The following is an 11,972-nucleotide window of genomic DNA, read 5'->3' as shown; positions in this document are numbered from 1 at the left end:
TCCCAAGAGGGGGCTGAGCAGGCAGGATGCCCAAAGAAGAAGCCATTTGCAGCAAGGGAGAAAAGGACATGCTGGGAATGGCTCCGTGTCTCTGGGCCTGGCTTTGCTTCCTGCCTATCACAGCACTCCCAGATTGACCCCAGAGCACTCTGTAAAGGGCCAGTCCTAAAGGGGTCAAATGTCTTCTGCTCAGCCAGCATCTCTGGTAATCCTGCTTGGCTCTGCCAGCTCAGCCAGAAGCCTTGCTCCACCTGTTCACCACTCCCCACCGCTTCTGTCACTTGAGCCAGGGAGGAAATGTGAAATGAGACAACCTGCTCTGAGTGGGGAGGGTAACACCCACGCACCACAGTTACAGTCCTGGAATCTCTTCCAGGACAGCAGGATGTATTAAACCCCTCCCTGCTGGGGAATGTACCTGTCACAGTCCAAGTGAAAGGGTTGTGCTTGCTGCAGCCTATCAGAAGCCGGAAGCTGGCTGAACAGACCAAGGAAGGACAGCTGGAAGTTACACCTGTTGCCTGGCAGGCCGTTGCTGTTGGAAGAGAAGAAGCCAGATTCTACCCTTCAGCCGTATCCCAGGACCTGCCATGTTAGCTTGATTCCAATGGAAGGAGAGTGTGGCACAACCTCAGCTGCCAGTTGGGAACTCATACAAAGCTGGAGCGGCGGCTGAATTGTGCCTGAAGTTGGTGATTACTTGTCAGCTGTGGGTGAGTAAAGTCTGTAGCTGCATGCGAGCTGTTCGTTTCAAGCTCTGTCTCTCACACAGCTCATAATCTTCCCCGCTTGGGGGTGTTTGGGACTATGGGCTGCTTCATGAAAGCTAGCCAAACTGTTGCTGTGGTCTTCCCCTCTCACACGCATAGACTGTTCTAGGCATAGGCAAGCTAGGCAGCTGCCTCCTGCCGTACAGGGCCCTGGTGCGGCAGATTCACAGCGAGCTGTGATCTAGTCTGTACTCACCTGCTGCGGTGCAATCTAACTTGCCGTGTTCACCCTGCACATATTAACCGTTCCTTAATGCACTTTGCCGTAGGCCACTTTGAACCAGGACTAGATCAAAGTTCATTAATGAACAGTTAATGCACATCAGCAGGGTGTGCGCAGCAGCCTCGACAGGGACCATGTGGCTGGACACCCAGCTTAGCACAGGCAGCCCCAGGGTGGGGAACCCACAGCCTGGCCCAGCCCACGGTAGCCTCCCTCTGGAAAAGCTGAACGATGACGGACCCAGCATGGCCCCTCCCCCCAAGGTGAGTGGCAACCAGGTAAGTGGCACCCCCTTGCCGACCCCTATCCCCTGACCTAACCCACCTTCCCTTCTCAGCTCCCCTGTGTTCTTCCCACACTCCATCTGTGCCTGCCTCCCATTCCCCCATGTCCTAACACCCCTGCCCTCGTCTGCCTGTCCCCCTCCCATCTCTGGCTGTGTTCTAGCCCAGCTACTACCTGGGGGCCTGAGGCCTGAACCCCCACCCCATCTGTCTCTTGTGTTCTGGTCTCTTCCCAGGTCCTTGCCCCCAGTCCCACCCCTGTGCAGACTCCAGTCCTACTGTATGATTTCCCACACACACACACTCCATTCTTCCAACCTTAGATTCATGGCGCGCAGGCCAACAGGGACTATTGTGATCAGGCTGACCTCCTGTATAGCACAGGTCAGAGAACATTCCCAAAATAATTCCTAGAGCAGATTTTTTAGAAAAACGTCCATGTGGTGCATGGCTTTCCCACCCCCTTCCCTCGCAGCTTCATGTTAGGGACCAACCCCTGGCCTTGACACCCAGAAGGGCTCACTTGGGATTGGGGAGGGAAGATAGAGCCCCACAGCACAGGTCAAATGGTGCGCCTGGGGATAGACCCCAATGCCGGGGCTGGGCATGGCTGCTGTCTCTCGGGGTGGGGGGCCCCACTGGGAGGGGTGTCATCCTTCCAGGGACATCTGATTATGGAGGAGCATGCTGATATATTTGCTGCACTGTCACGCCAAAAGGGGGACTGACCGATGTGGGAGGGAGTGCTGGATGAGATCACTCCTGTCCCATGGGGCATCCCATTTGACCTGTGGGTGCTCTTTTAAAGAAGCTGCTTAGATCCCATATAGCCTTTCCAGGTCTGGGGAGGGGTCACTAACCCACCCAGGTCAGGCTGTACCCATGTTTAGTATAACAGTTCGAGCCAGTCTATGGCCAATTAAATTCAAATTTTTCTTTTACCTGAGGGGCTTCACTCCCCCCAGACATCCTACAGGGCTGTAACAAATATGTTACAAACCAGCACCTATGGTCAGGGACACCATAACAGAGTGGGGGAGGGCAAGGGCCAATGGCTCTCCCACTTTTTACAAGTGGATGGGCCTGGCCCATCCACTTTTCATCATGGGCCTCAGTCCTCTCCCTCCTCTTCCCTCTGAGGCTCCACCTCCTGGCCAGGCCAGCAGCTGGAGCCTGGCCGGGGAGCCCCTGCAGCTGTGGGGAGCTGCAGACCCTCCACCTGCCCTGGGCGAAGGACCCAAGAGTCAGGGACATGGGCTGGGGGGCTGCTTTCACCCTCCCCCCACCCCCGGCAGGTGGAGGGTTTGGGGCTCCCTGGCCAGGCCCAGGTCAGGGCCTCAGGGGGAAAAGGAGGGGCAGGGCTAGGACCACAGCAGGGCCCCTGGATCCCCCACTTTTGGGAAGGCTCTTCTGCCCCTGCCTTTGGTAAGGAATTTATGCAGGGTGTACCCCTGCTTGCCCACACTAACAGGTCCTTAGTGTGCTTTGATCTAGGCCCATTTTATGTAGACGGTTTATGGTCAATTCATCTCTCTTAAATTATGGCTATGGGATTGCTGAGGGGCGGGGCTCAGCATGCTGAAGTTCTGCCTAGGACAGCTGATTGTCTGGAGTAGCCTCTGCCCTACCTCACCCTTTTCTGCCTGACATTTCAGCTTCAGGTTGTTCTTGTTGCTTCATGGGCCTCATTCAGCAAGATCTGCACTGGAATAGGTGCTCTGGTATCATGATGGTGGGGTCTGTTTAAGCACTTAGCAGAGCAATCATGAACCGTTTTGATTAAGTGAATCAAACCTAATCTACTTGGCTATAGAAGGCTGCCACATACTGAGCCCAATAACCATGAGCCCTCCACTCTAAGCCCCACCCCAGGCATGATCAATCCACAAAATGCGTGTATGTGTGGCCGGGGGTGGGTGGGTGTCATACTGCCATCCCCATATGTGCTGTGCCTAGTCCTGACCAAGAAGGAAAAATTTTATATGGGGCGGGGAGGGAGGAGGGGCCATATTTAAGGACTGACACCATGATGACTGGAAGCTTAAAAATAACGTGCAACTTCCTGCAGCTTAGAAAATGTTAGGATGTTGCAAAATAGGAATTTTATGCAACAAATTCCTCTGGGATTCTGAGCCAGAATAACTATGCATCCCTACACCCAACATACTCCTATATTCCCTATCAGGCACATAAAACTGTACAAAAGAGTCCAAAAGCCAACAGCAGCACTGGAAACAATCCCATAACCTAGTAGTCTCTCTCCTCCGGTACATGGGGTTGGGGAGGAGCAGAGAGCGCCTCTGAATGTCTCCTGGGCTGACCTGAAGCCATACAACAGGAGAGTGTGTGGAAGTATTTTAACAACTGAGCCATCTGTGGCAGCTGAGCTGAAATCTCTTTCACTCTATGGGGTCTGGGCCCCTGTTTCTTCCTGTCCCATGTATAACAGCCGGAAACACTGAAGTCAAAAGTCTTCACTCAAACACAAGTTACTGGGCTCAATACAAGGGAGGGGTGACATTTAATGGTCTGTGATAGGACAGACTAGATGGTCTAATGGTTCCTTCTGGCCTTAAAATCGATGACTTTCTGAAGAGTGTCGGTATCCCTATTTATTCCATGCTAAGTTTGGAGGACACGGGGAATTGCTGCAAAGGGAAAGAGCTTTTCAGCATTTCCAGTCTATTGTGGAAAGAAGCTGTCCTCCTGTATGGAAGTGTGGAGATTCACATCCCTGCCCCCCTTCCCTCCCCCCCCATCTCAAGCAGACTATTCTGATGTGATGAGTGAGACAACAAAGGAGAAAAATAAAATGTAAAGAGTTAAACTCCTGCAACTCCTGCAGTCCAAAGGCCTCAAGGAAACTGTGTGAAAGGCATAATGGTGAGACAGCATAGCTCTGTTCCTAGAGCACAATGTGAGGGGAAAAGGGTGCTGTGATTTCGAGGCAGACATGCAGTTATGGTGCTGGTGTAATTGGGCTCTATGAGACTGGATGTTAGAATAATATTGAAACTGCAAGGGGGCTCTCAGACAGAAGCCCAGAGCTTACCCCTAACCCTGCACAGCTCAGCCCCCATCTAAACTAACCAGCTCAGAAATGTCCCCTGGAGTCAGACAGGCCCTTGCAGGGCTGAATGCATTTACCTTGCAGGGTGCGTGCATCCCAGCAACACACAGCACACACTGTATAGGGGCAGGCAGCACGCAATGTCTTTTCTGTTGCTGTGTTTGCGAATAGCAGAGCTGATCCCAGGCAGACACAGCTGCTTCTCTGGCCACTAACTGGAGGATTGTAATTGTTTTGACTATAGCCACAGACTGTGAGTTTGATCAAAAATCCTACATGCCTCCAGACCAAGCAAAAATTCTCAGACTAGGAATTTCTGTGTTCTGGATCCAGTCACTCACAGGAGAGTCCAAACTCCACAGCTGCAGCAGAGGATTATCACAGAGCAAAGGTCATGCAACGCAACTAGCTACATGCCTGTGAGCAGAACAGCGCTCAGAATCCGCCCTGCCATGTGACCAACTGGTATAGAGCCTTGAACAATGGCTGTTGTGCTTATGGCTTTAACAGTGATCTCATGCTCCATCACAGCCAGGGCCGGAGCGTGGAAGCGATTGCCCTGACACTGTCAGGCAGTGTCTGGCTCCAGCACCCCCACTCCCTGCCCACCTGGCCTAGCTGAAGAGACGTCTCACGTGGCCACTGTTTAAGATGTCAAGCAAATCACTTTTTGCATCCAGAATGGTGCAGTCCCCCTCACCCATCTCCTGGCACGAGTCTGGGGTAATAAGGGGCGAATAGAGTGTATATAGAGCCCAAGCTAAGGAGGGAGAATGGGGCACACTGGTAGGGGAGGGTGGGGGCTACACAGAGCCCCTGGCATGCAGGTGGGGGTAGGGAGGAGGATTGTAGAGATGCCCTGACATGGAAGGGGATGACAGGGTGGCACACTGGGAGCCTGTGGGGGAGAATGGAGAGCTGCCAGGAGCCTCTAGTGTGTGCAGTGAGCTCAGCCTGCAGACCCAATCATGTGCTCAGCCCTCTGTTCTATAAGGGTCCCCAAAACTGGGACTGGAGCCTTGAATTGTATTTGAGACTGAAAATAGGAGCCAATGGAGTACACACAGCACCAAGGTACTATGGTCTTAGTGCTATTTGTATAACAGGCAGAGTGCTATGTGAGATGATTCCTTGCTGCTTTATAGCTGATGCTTAACTAGTTTCTGTGTGGCCTTCCCCTTCAGTCCCAGCCAGACACAGCTAACTGGACAACACCCAGTGCAAGGACCCAGGGGCAGGGTGGTACAAGGACCTTTCACAGTTGGTGAAGAGGTTGGGTGGAAGGAGAATTTGTAATTGGGAACTAAGGCTGGGCTTATGGCTAAGTTTCCCAGCTAGATCGCTGGCATTGTAGGTTCGGGTCCTGTCTCTGATATAAATTCCCTGTGTGTGACTGGGAAATGTCACAGGGTTCTCAGGTTTCAGTTCCCTACCTGTAAAATGGGGCTAATAATGCCCAGCCATACAGGGGTTGCGAAGGTGTCTCCATTACTGTCTCTGAAGTGTTTAGATACCATGAGCCAGAGTCTCTGTGTCAATTAAGTAGGAAAGAGAGGGCTAGCTGGGAGCCCAGTTATGGCTTCCTTAAAGTGATGGATGGTCCCTGGGGACTGCGCTAACCTGTGTAAGTGGAACTTGAACATGGATCCCAAGTTGTTGACCACAACTGAGCATAGCCATAGCCAATGTTCCCTCTAATTTTTGACAGGCCGTGTGTGAAAAAAATTTCTTCTGTGCAAACTGTTGTGTTTCGCCGTGTGCGCGGGGTTTAGGATCTGTGTGCGCGCACATGCGCACAACTTAGAAGGAACAGTGGCCATACTGTAACACATACCTGGCACCCTCTCCTCCACAGCTCTGGCATGCCCCTCCGTTTCCCAGCACACCTCGTATGGTGGGTAGCGTAGGCGCACCCCATGCTGGTTTTTACACCCACTGAGGCCTCTCACAGGCTGGGAATCTGCTGCTGGAGTAATGAAGGTGGTTTCTGCTTACAGTGCAGACTCTGCTCAACAGATGTCCCTAGCCAGAGACAGTGAGGTGTCCGGGAAGGGCAAGGCAGGGAGGAGCTGAGGGCTTGTTTGCATAGTCAAGTCCATAAGATTACGTAGCTTCCCCTCTGCACCCCACATGCTTTAAGTGTGTGTTCAAGTAGGCGACTGTGCACCAAGACTAGAAAATGCATGCAGAATTGCTGAGTCTTCTCGTCGCGCGCACATTGCATACCTGTCTGTCAAGCAGAGGGAGCTCTCTCCAGGGAAACTGCAGGGATGCGGGCGTGGAAACATGAGAAATAATCATTAATTGTATGTGGTGCAGTGTCTGGGGGAACGTGAGCGCCTTTACTGTCATCCTCGGCAGTAATCCAGGCTGAGCTAATGGCCTGAGACAATGATCCAAGGGAAGTGTGTTGGTGGCTCAGCCCAAGGATTGGAGTGACGGAAAAGCACAGCCAATTTAGCAGTTACTATTCATTTTTCCTCCATTGGTTGGGACTAGACTGTAAGAGTTAAGCCCAGGACCCAACCCTTTGCTGACAGTCTGGGCTGGCGAACCAGTTGGTGACAAGAGGCAGCTGCTGCTGAGAGAGCATGTGAGGCTGGGGCAGTGAATGGGGCTTTATCACAGCATGGGACCTGCCTCTGTCCGTGCTGCCAGTGCCCAGCTGCAGTCACAGTCCTGCTGAGGAACACACAGGGACACTTGAGCAGTCTCTGGACTCAGCAGCCCTGCAGCCACTGAGTCTGGAGAGACAGAAGACCCACAGCGGCAGTATCACCTGAGACAAGCTTCACTGAACAGGGATGCCCAGATGCATCAGTGAGTGGAGCCTCAGCACGGGGGGAGGTCCCCTGGCCTGTGCCACAGGGTGTGGGTTTCAGTGAGAAAGGTCTCTGACCCCAGCCCTGGGGACTGGGGTGGGGTGGGGGGTATTTGGGAGCAGGGGCTTTGGTCAATTACATTTTGTTCTTTTCTGGCCTTTTTCAGATGAAATAACTAGGACAAGGAGGGGGCTGGAGGACTCAGTACCAGCCACTCCCCATGACATTCTGGAGGTGCATCAGCTCACTACACTGGACACCGCAGATCAAGCTCTATTGTCCTGCCCCTCAGTCATAGTCTTTCCTGGCACATCCCGTGGTGTGCAGCCCGTAACTCACTAGGGGATGCAGTGATGGGCACCCCTGCTGTAATGGAGCTCTGACAGTCAGTGGCCACAGGGCATCAGAGGGCAAGAACAAAAGCTGCCTGCCTCCCAAGGAAATGCCACAGCCTTCACAGCTGCTGTGGCTTTGACCTCCCCGGCCAGGGACCCTGGTGCCATCTATGTGATCATCGCAGCACATCCCGCCCAGCCTAGAGGCCCCTCAGGCACCCACCATGCCTGAACTGGAGGAGCTCAGTGTGCCCAGGCCCCCTGCGGATGCTGGCCGTATTCAGAGGAACATCCTTGAGGAGCATGTCGAGCTGTGGTGGTTCAAGGACCCTAAGAAATCCATCTTGTGCTATGGGGTGGCTGTGGTGCTAATTCTGGCCTGTGGGACAGGAGGCATTGTCCTCCTCTATAGCACCAGCAGCTGGTCCGGGGAGTGGCGGCTGGCTGTGGGCACCACGCTCTGCCTCCTGGCCTTGCTAGTACTGCTGAAGCAGCTGCTGAGCTCTGCTATCCAGGACATGAATTGCATCCGGAGCCGGAACCAAATTGAGCTGCTGAAGAGTGGTGGCTTTTCGGACTGTGTGGTGCTGCTGCTTAGCGCTCTGGTGCTGCTGGTCTGTGGCGTGGTCCTCACTGTCCTCTCCACCACAACCATGCAGCTCAGCCCCTCACGGCCTCTGGCCAGCATGTTCACCAGTGGAGTCATCCTCATGACTGCTGGGGCTGCCATTCTACTCTGCCTGCTGCTTTACGTGCTCAGCACCTCCTGCTGCCCAGTTGCTCCCAGGAGCCTGGGCACAGGTGACATTAGCATCTTCACCATCTCCAGCCGGCTTGCTGTGAACCACCGGCTCGCCACCACCTCCAGCATGGCCAACCTGATCTAAGGCCTGGGCAGAGCCAACATGCCCTTCAGTATGGCAAATGTGCACTGACCCTGGGGCAGGGCAAGGCCATGTCCGCCACCCCTTCAGCATGGTCAAGCTAATCTTAACCTGGGGAAGAGCTGAAATTTGAGTGTTGCCTTGACCCAACTGCAGTTATCATTGAAAGTGGACTGGCATTTGCACTTTACTCAGGCCAATCGGCCTGAACCCTGGCAAAGACAAGGCAGTTCCTGAGTTGATTTGATTTAACTGGAACTTTACAAGTAGGACACTGGTCCTGTTTTATTTTTTACCTCAGCAAAGTCTTCTATGGCATTTGCTGTCTATCCCTCTGACACACTGGGATCCCTGCTCTGAAAGACAAAGAGGAAGGTGTGCATGTCCTGGGCCTGACCCTGTTGAGAAGCTCTTTCTTCTCTGGGGAGATCCTGAAGTGTTTGGCGCTAAAATAATCTGTTTCTTGTGTAAGAGTCTTCCGCTGTAGTGGTTGGCAGGGCTATGACTGCTGATGGTGGAGTCGTCTCCTACAGCTCTGGGGTAGAGCTGCTCCTTGGGGATCCAAGTCCTAGCAGGAATTGTTTCCTAACAAGCTGTGCCACTGTGAGTTTGTGCATGTGTCCCTGAGACACCAAGCCTGCTAGGTGACCTGTCCCAAGCTTCCCTCCAGCAGCTGAGCATGGAGCCATGTCCCCACCGCTAAAAGGGTGAGCAGTCTGCTGCGAGCGTTGATATCTGACAAAGAGAGGGGGCGCAGGTCCGAGCACTTTGTTGCCTGCTGGGTGTGAGTGCAGAGCTGTGTGCATGTGCATATCCATATGCATGACTGTGAGGTAGGGTGACCAGATAGCAAGTGTGAAAAATTGGGACGGGGTGGAGGGTAATAGGTGCCTATATAAGAAAAAGCCTCAAAAATCGGGACTGTTCCTATAAAATTGGGACATCTGGTTACCCTACTGTGGGGAGCTGGCACTGGGGAGGGATAGTGCATGTAGATAGCAGTGCAGATGGGGTGGATACATTGATGTGAGTGGCACAGATGAGTGCAAGTGCTGGGTATGTGCAAGAATGCATCTGTATGTGTGATGTCTTTTTGTGTTTGAGGGGATGTGTGACTGGTCTGCAAATTATAGCTGTGTACTAAGCACATGCCCTGACATGTATGGCTTGATTACAGTGAGGTATATTTGCAGCCCTTATGCAGGGTTCCCCCTCCCCCAGCCATTCTTCAACTAAACTAGACAGATTTAGCTGTCTCAGTTGCTCCCCCAAACTTGTCCCCTCTGCCCTGATCACTGATGCTCTTTGAAATCTCTTCAATTTGCAGATACTCTTTGTGGGGGTTGTGGTTCCTGGAACTGAATGCGGCATTTCAGGAGCAATTGTACTAGAGCCATATCCACACTGTATAGAGGAGCACTATTCCCGCTTTACTCTGGAACGATACTTCTGGGTACAACCCAAACCATGCTGGCTCATAATGCCGCGAGCTCATAGTGAAAACTCCTGTATCACTAGGTCTCTCCCAGCTCTCTCCCTGCCACTGAACCACTCTGTGATGTTCTGCCAGATTAATTACTTGCACATATCCAGGCAAACTCTCATTTTGTTAGTCCCTGCCTGGGTCTAAGCGCTGCAAGTCCCTCTCAGTCTTTTCTCCAGCCTGTCTGGGGCTTGCAGCTCTGTCCAGGTTAGGAGCATCTGCACCTTTTATTAAGATGTTGTTTCCTCCCTCTTCTTCGTCACTAATTAAGACAAGTCCTAAAAATCACCCTTTGCAGGCTCCCACCAGATGTTGCCTTCCCTTCATCCACCAATGCACGTCTGTCAAAAAAAGCAAGCCATTTTGTTATTTTTTGTTAGCTTAGCACTCAGAGACCTCAGGTGAGCTTGGGGCCCTGTTGTGCCAAATGCTGTACATACTGTAGTGAGACAGTCCGGGCCCAAAGAGCTTAGTCTGCATAGACACAACAAAGGTCAGGAAGAGAAACAGAGGCCCAGCGCAGCAATGACTTGCTCAAGGTCACACAGAGCTCATGACACAGCTGGGAATAGAATCTTGGCCATTTGTCTGGCAAAATCTATTATTTATAAAAACATCCACACTGCAGCTGAGCCACAGCCACATGTCTCTCTACGTCTGCCTGTCTGTGCGCAGTCATACCCCTCTGCTTATTATGGTTTGTGCATGAATGCATGTGTGTGCATATGTCTCCCTGCTTGTGCATGGTTCTACCCCTCTGAACACCTGTGCAGTTGCAGCTGTGTGCTTACGGGTCTGTGTCTCTACCTTCATTCACACCTGCATGAACATTCACGTCTGTGCCCCTGCTTGCGGCACCCAGTCTCTCCATACATGTGTCTGTGAAGATCCCACTGGAGGTCAGAGGCCATATAACAGGTTTACATTTCGCATGTGCACTAAGAACTGAACAGGCCACTCACAAAAGACAGCAAGAAGCTGTTTCCCTGGACACATCTGACTTGGGGGCAGGTATCCCTGAGTCAGCAACAGGGATACCAACAGCAACAGCAACAGACCCCTCCTAGGGCATCAGTGTTACTGTTTCATTCACTTCGGGTTTCCCCGCCCCCCCTTTGTTGTGTGAATAGAAAGATAATAAAGTCGTACTGAAACTGCATGTTGCAGTCTGGGACTATGTGCTGGATTCCTGCATGAGAGGGCTGAGCCCAGGAGCTGCACGCTTCTGCACCAGAGTCAGGCTGAATCAGAAGCATGAGCTGGGATGATTTATGGCCCAGTCTAGCAGGCTGCAGTTTAATCTGGCAGCAGTTTCAAGTCGGTCTCCTGGAGGGGTAAGCATGGTACAGGAAAGGCTGAATAGGGTGTGGCGGCCCTGCTGACAGACCTGTCTTCCCTTTCCCTCAAACACATGGGCTTGTTCCCCGCACATGCTCCCTCCCCATTTCATCTGTGTACATGCCCTCCTTCGTGTAATGCAGGCCTGTGTATATCAGGTTTCATCTGCCATTAACCTGGGCACACTCTGCATGCGTGTCATCCATGGCACCTTGCCCTGGTCCCCAAGGGAACTCACAAGAACGATGCAAAGCAGCCTGTGTTCTTATATGTGATTTTAACCTCAGGGTTTCTGTATAAATAGGATTTTCACCAAGAAGGGCGGTGGTGATTGGACAGCTAACATAGTGAATGTAAGTGAAAATCAGGTAGGATCAGAGGCTAAAATAGGAAAAGAACAGGTTAAAAATTACTTAGACAAGTTAGATGTCTTCACATCATCAGGAGCTGATGGAATACATCCTAGAATACTCAGTGAGGTGACTGAGGAGATATCTGAGCCATTAGCAATTATCTTTGAAAAGTGATGGAAGACGGGAGAGATTCCAGAAGACTGGAAAAGGGCAAATATAGTCACAATCTATACAAAGGGGAATAAGGACAACTTGGGGAATTACAGACCAGTCAGCTTAACTTCTGTATCCAGAAAGATAATGGAGCAAATAATTAAGCAATCAATTTGCAAACACCTAGAACATAATAAGGTGATAAATAACAGTCAGCATGGATTTTTCAAGAACAAATCACGTCAAACCGACCTGAT

At 51.9% G+C, this 11,972-nt stretch overlaps 1 protein-coding gene across 3 annotated transcripts; it reads left to right on the top strand.

Moving 5' to 3' along the window:
* The first annotated feature begins 227 nt into the window (after positions 1-227).
* TMEM125 (transmembrane protein 125) lies at positions 228-10,527 on the top strand. Of its 3 annotated transcripts, XR_006273923.1 has the most exons (3): positions 6,533-7,167; positions 7,336-9,095; positions 9,716-10,527. XR_006273923.1 is itself a non-coding variant. In XM_038412205.2 (2 exons), the coding sequence occupies exon 2, from the start codon at positions 7,729-7,731 to the stop codon at positions 8,389-8,391; it is 663 nt and encodes a 220-aa protein (XP_038268133.1). In that variant the 5' UTR covers positions 228-713; positions 7,336-7,728; the 3' UTR covers positions 8,392-10,527. The 3 variants fall into 3 exon arrangements, 2 of the variants coding, with proteins under 2 accessions (XP_038268133.1, XP_038268132.1); XM_038412205.2 differs by lacking the exon at positions 6,533-7,167 and adding an exon at positions 228-713 and having other exon boundaries at positions 7,336-10,527; XM_038412204.2 differs by having other exon boundaries at positions 6,390-7,167; positions 7,336-10,527.
* Positions 10,528-11,972: the final 1,445 nt, after the last annotated feature.

This window comes from Dermochelys coriacea, chromosome 8, assembly GCF_009764565.3.
Source record: "Dermochelys coriacea isolate rDerCor1 chromosome 8, rDerCor1.pri.v4, whole genome shotgun sequence".
In the NCBI taxonomy this organism is placed as follows: domain Eukaryota; kingdom Metazoa; phylum Chordata; order Testudines; family Dermochelyidae; genus Dermochelys; species Dermochelys coriacea.
Note: the sequence above shows the minus strand (reverse complement) of the source record. Positions and strands in the feature narration are given on the sequence as shown.

What these genes read in the sequence shown, in the direction of transcription:
- TMEM125 (XM_038412205.2), top strand. Translation starts at nt 7,729, where the DNA reads ATGCCTGAACTGGAGGAGCTCAGTGTGCCCAGGCCCCCTGCGGATGCT.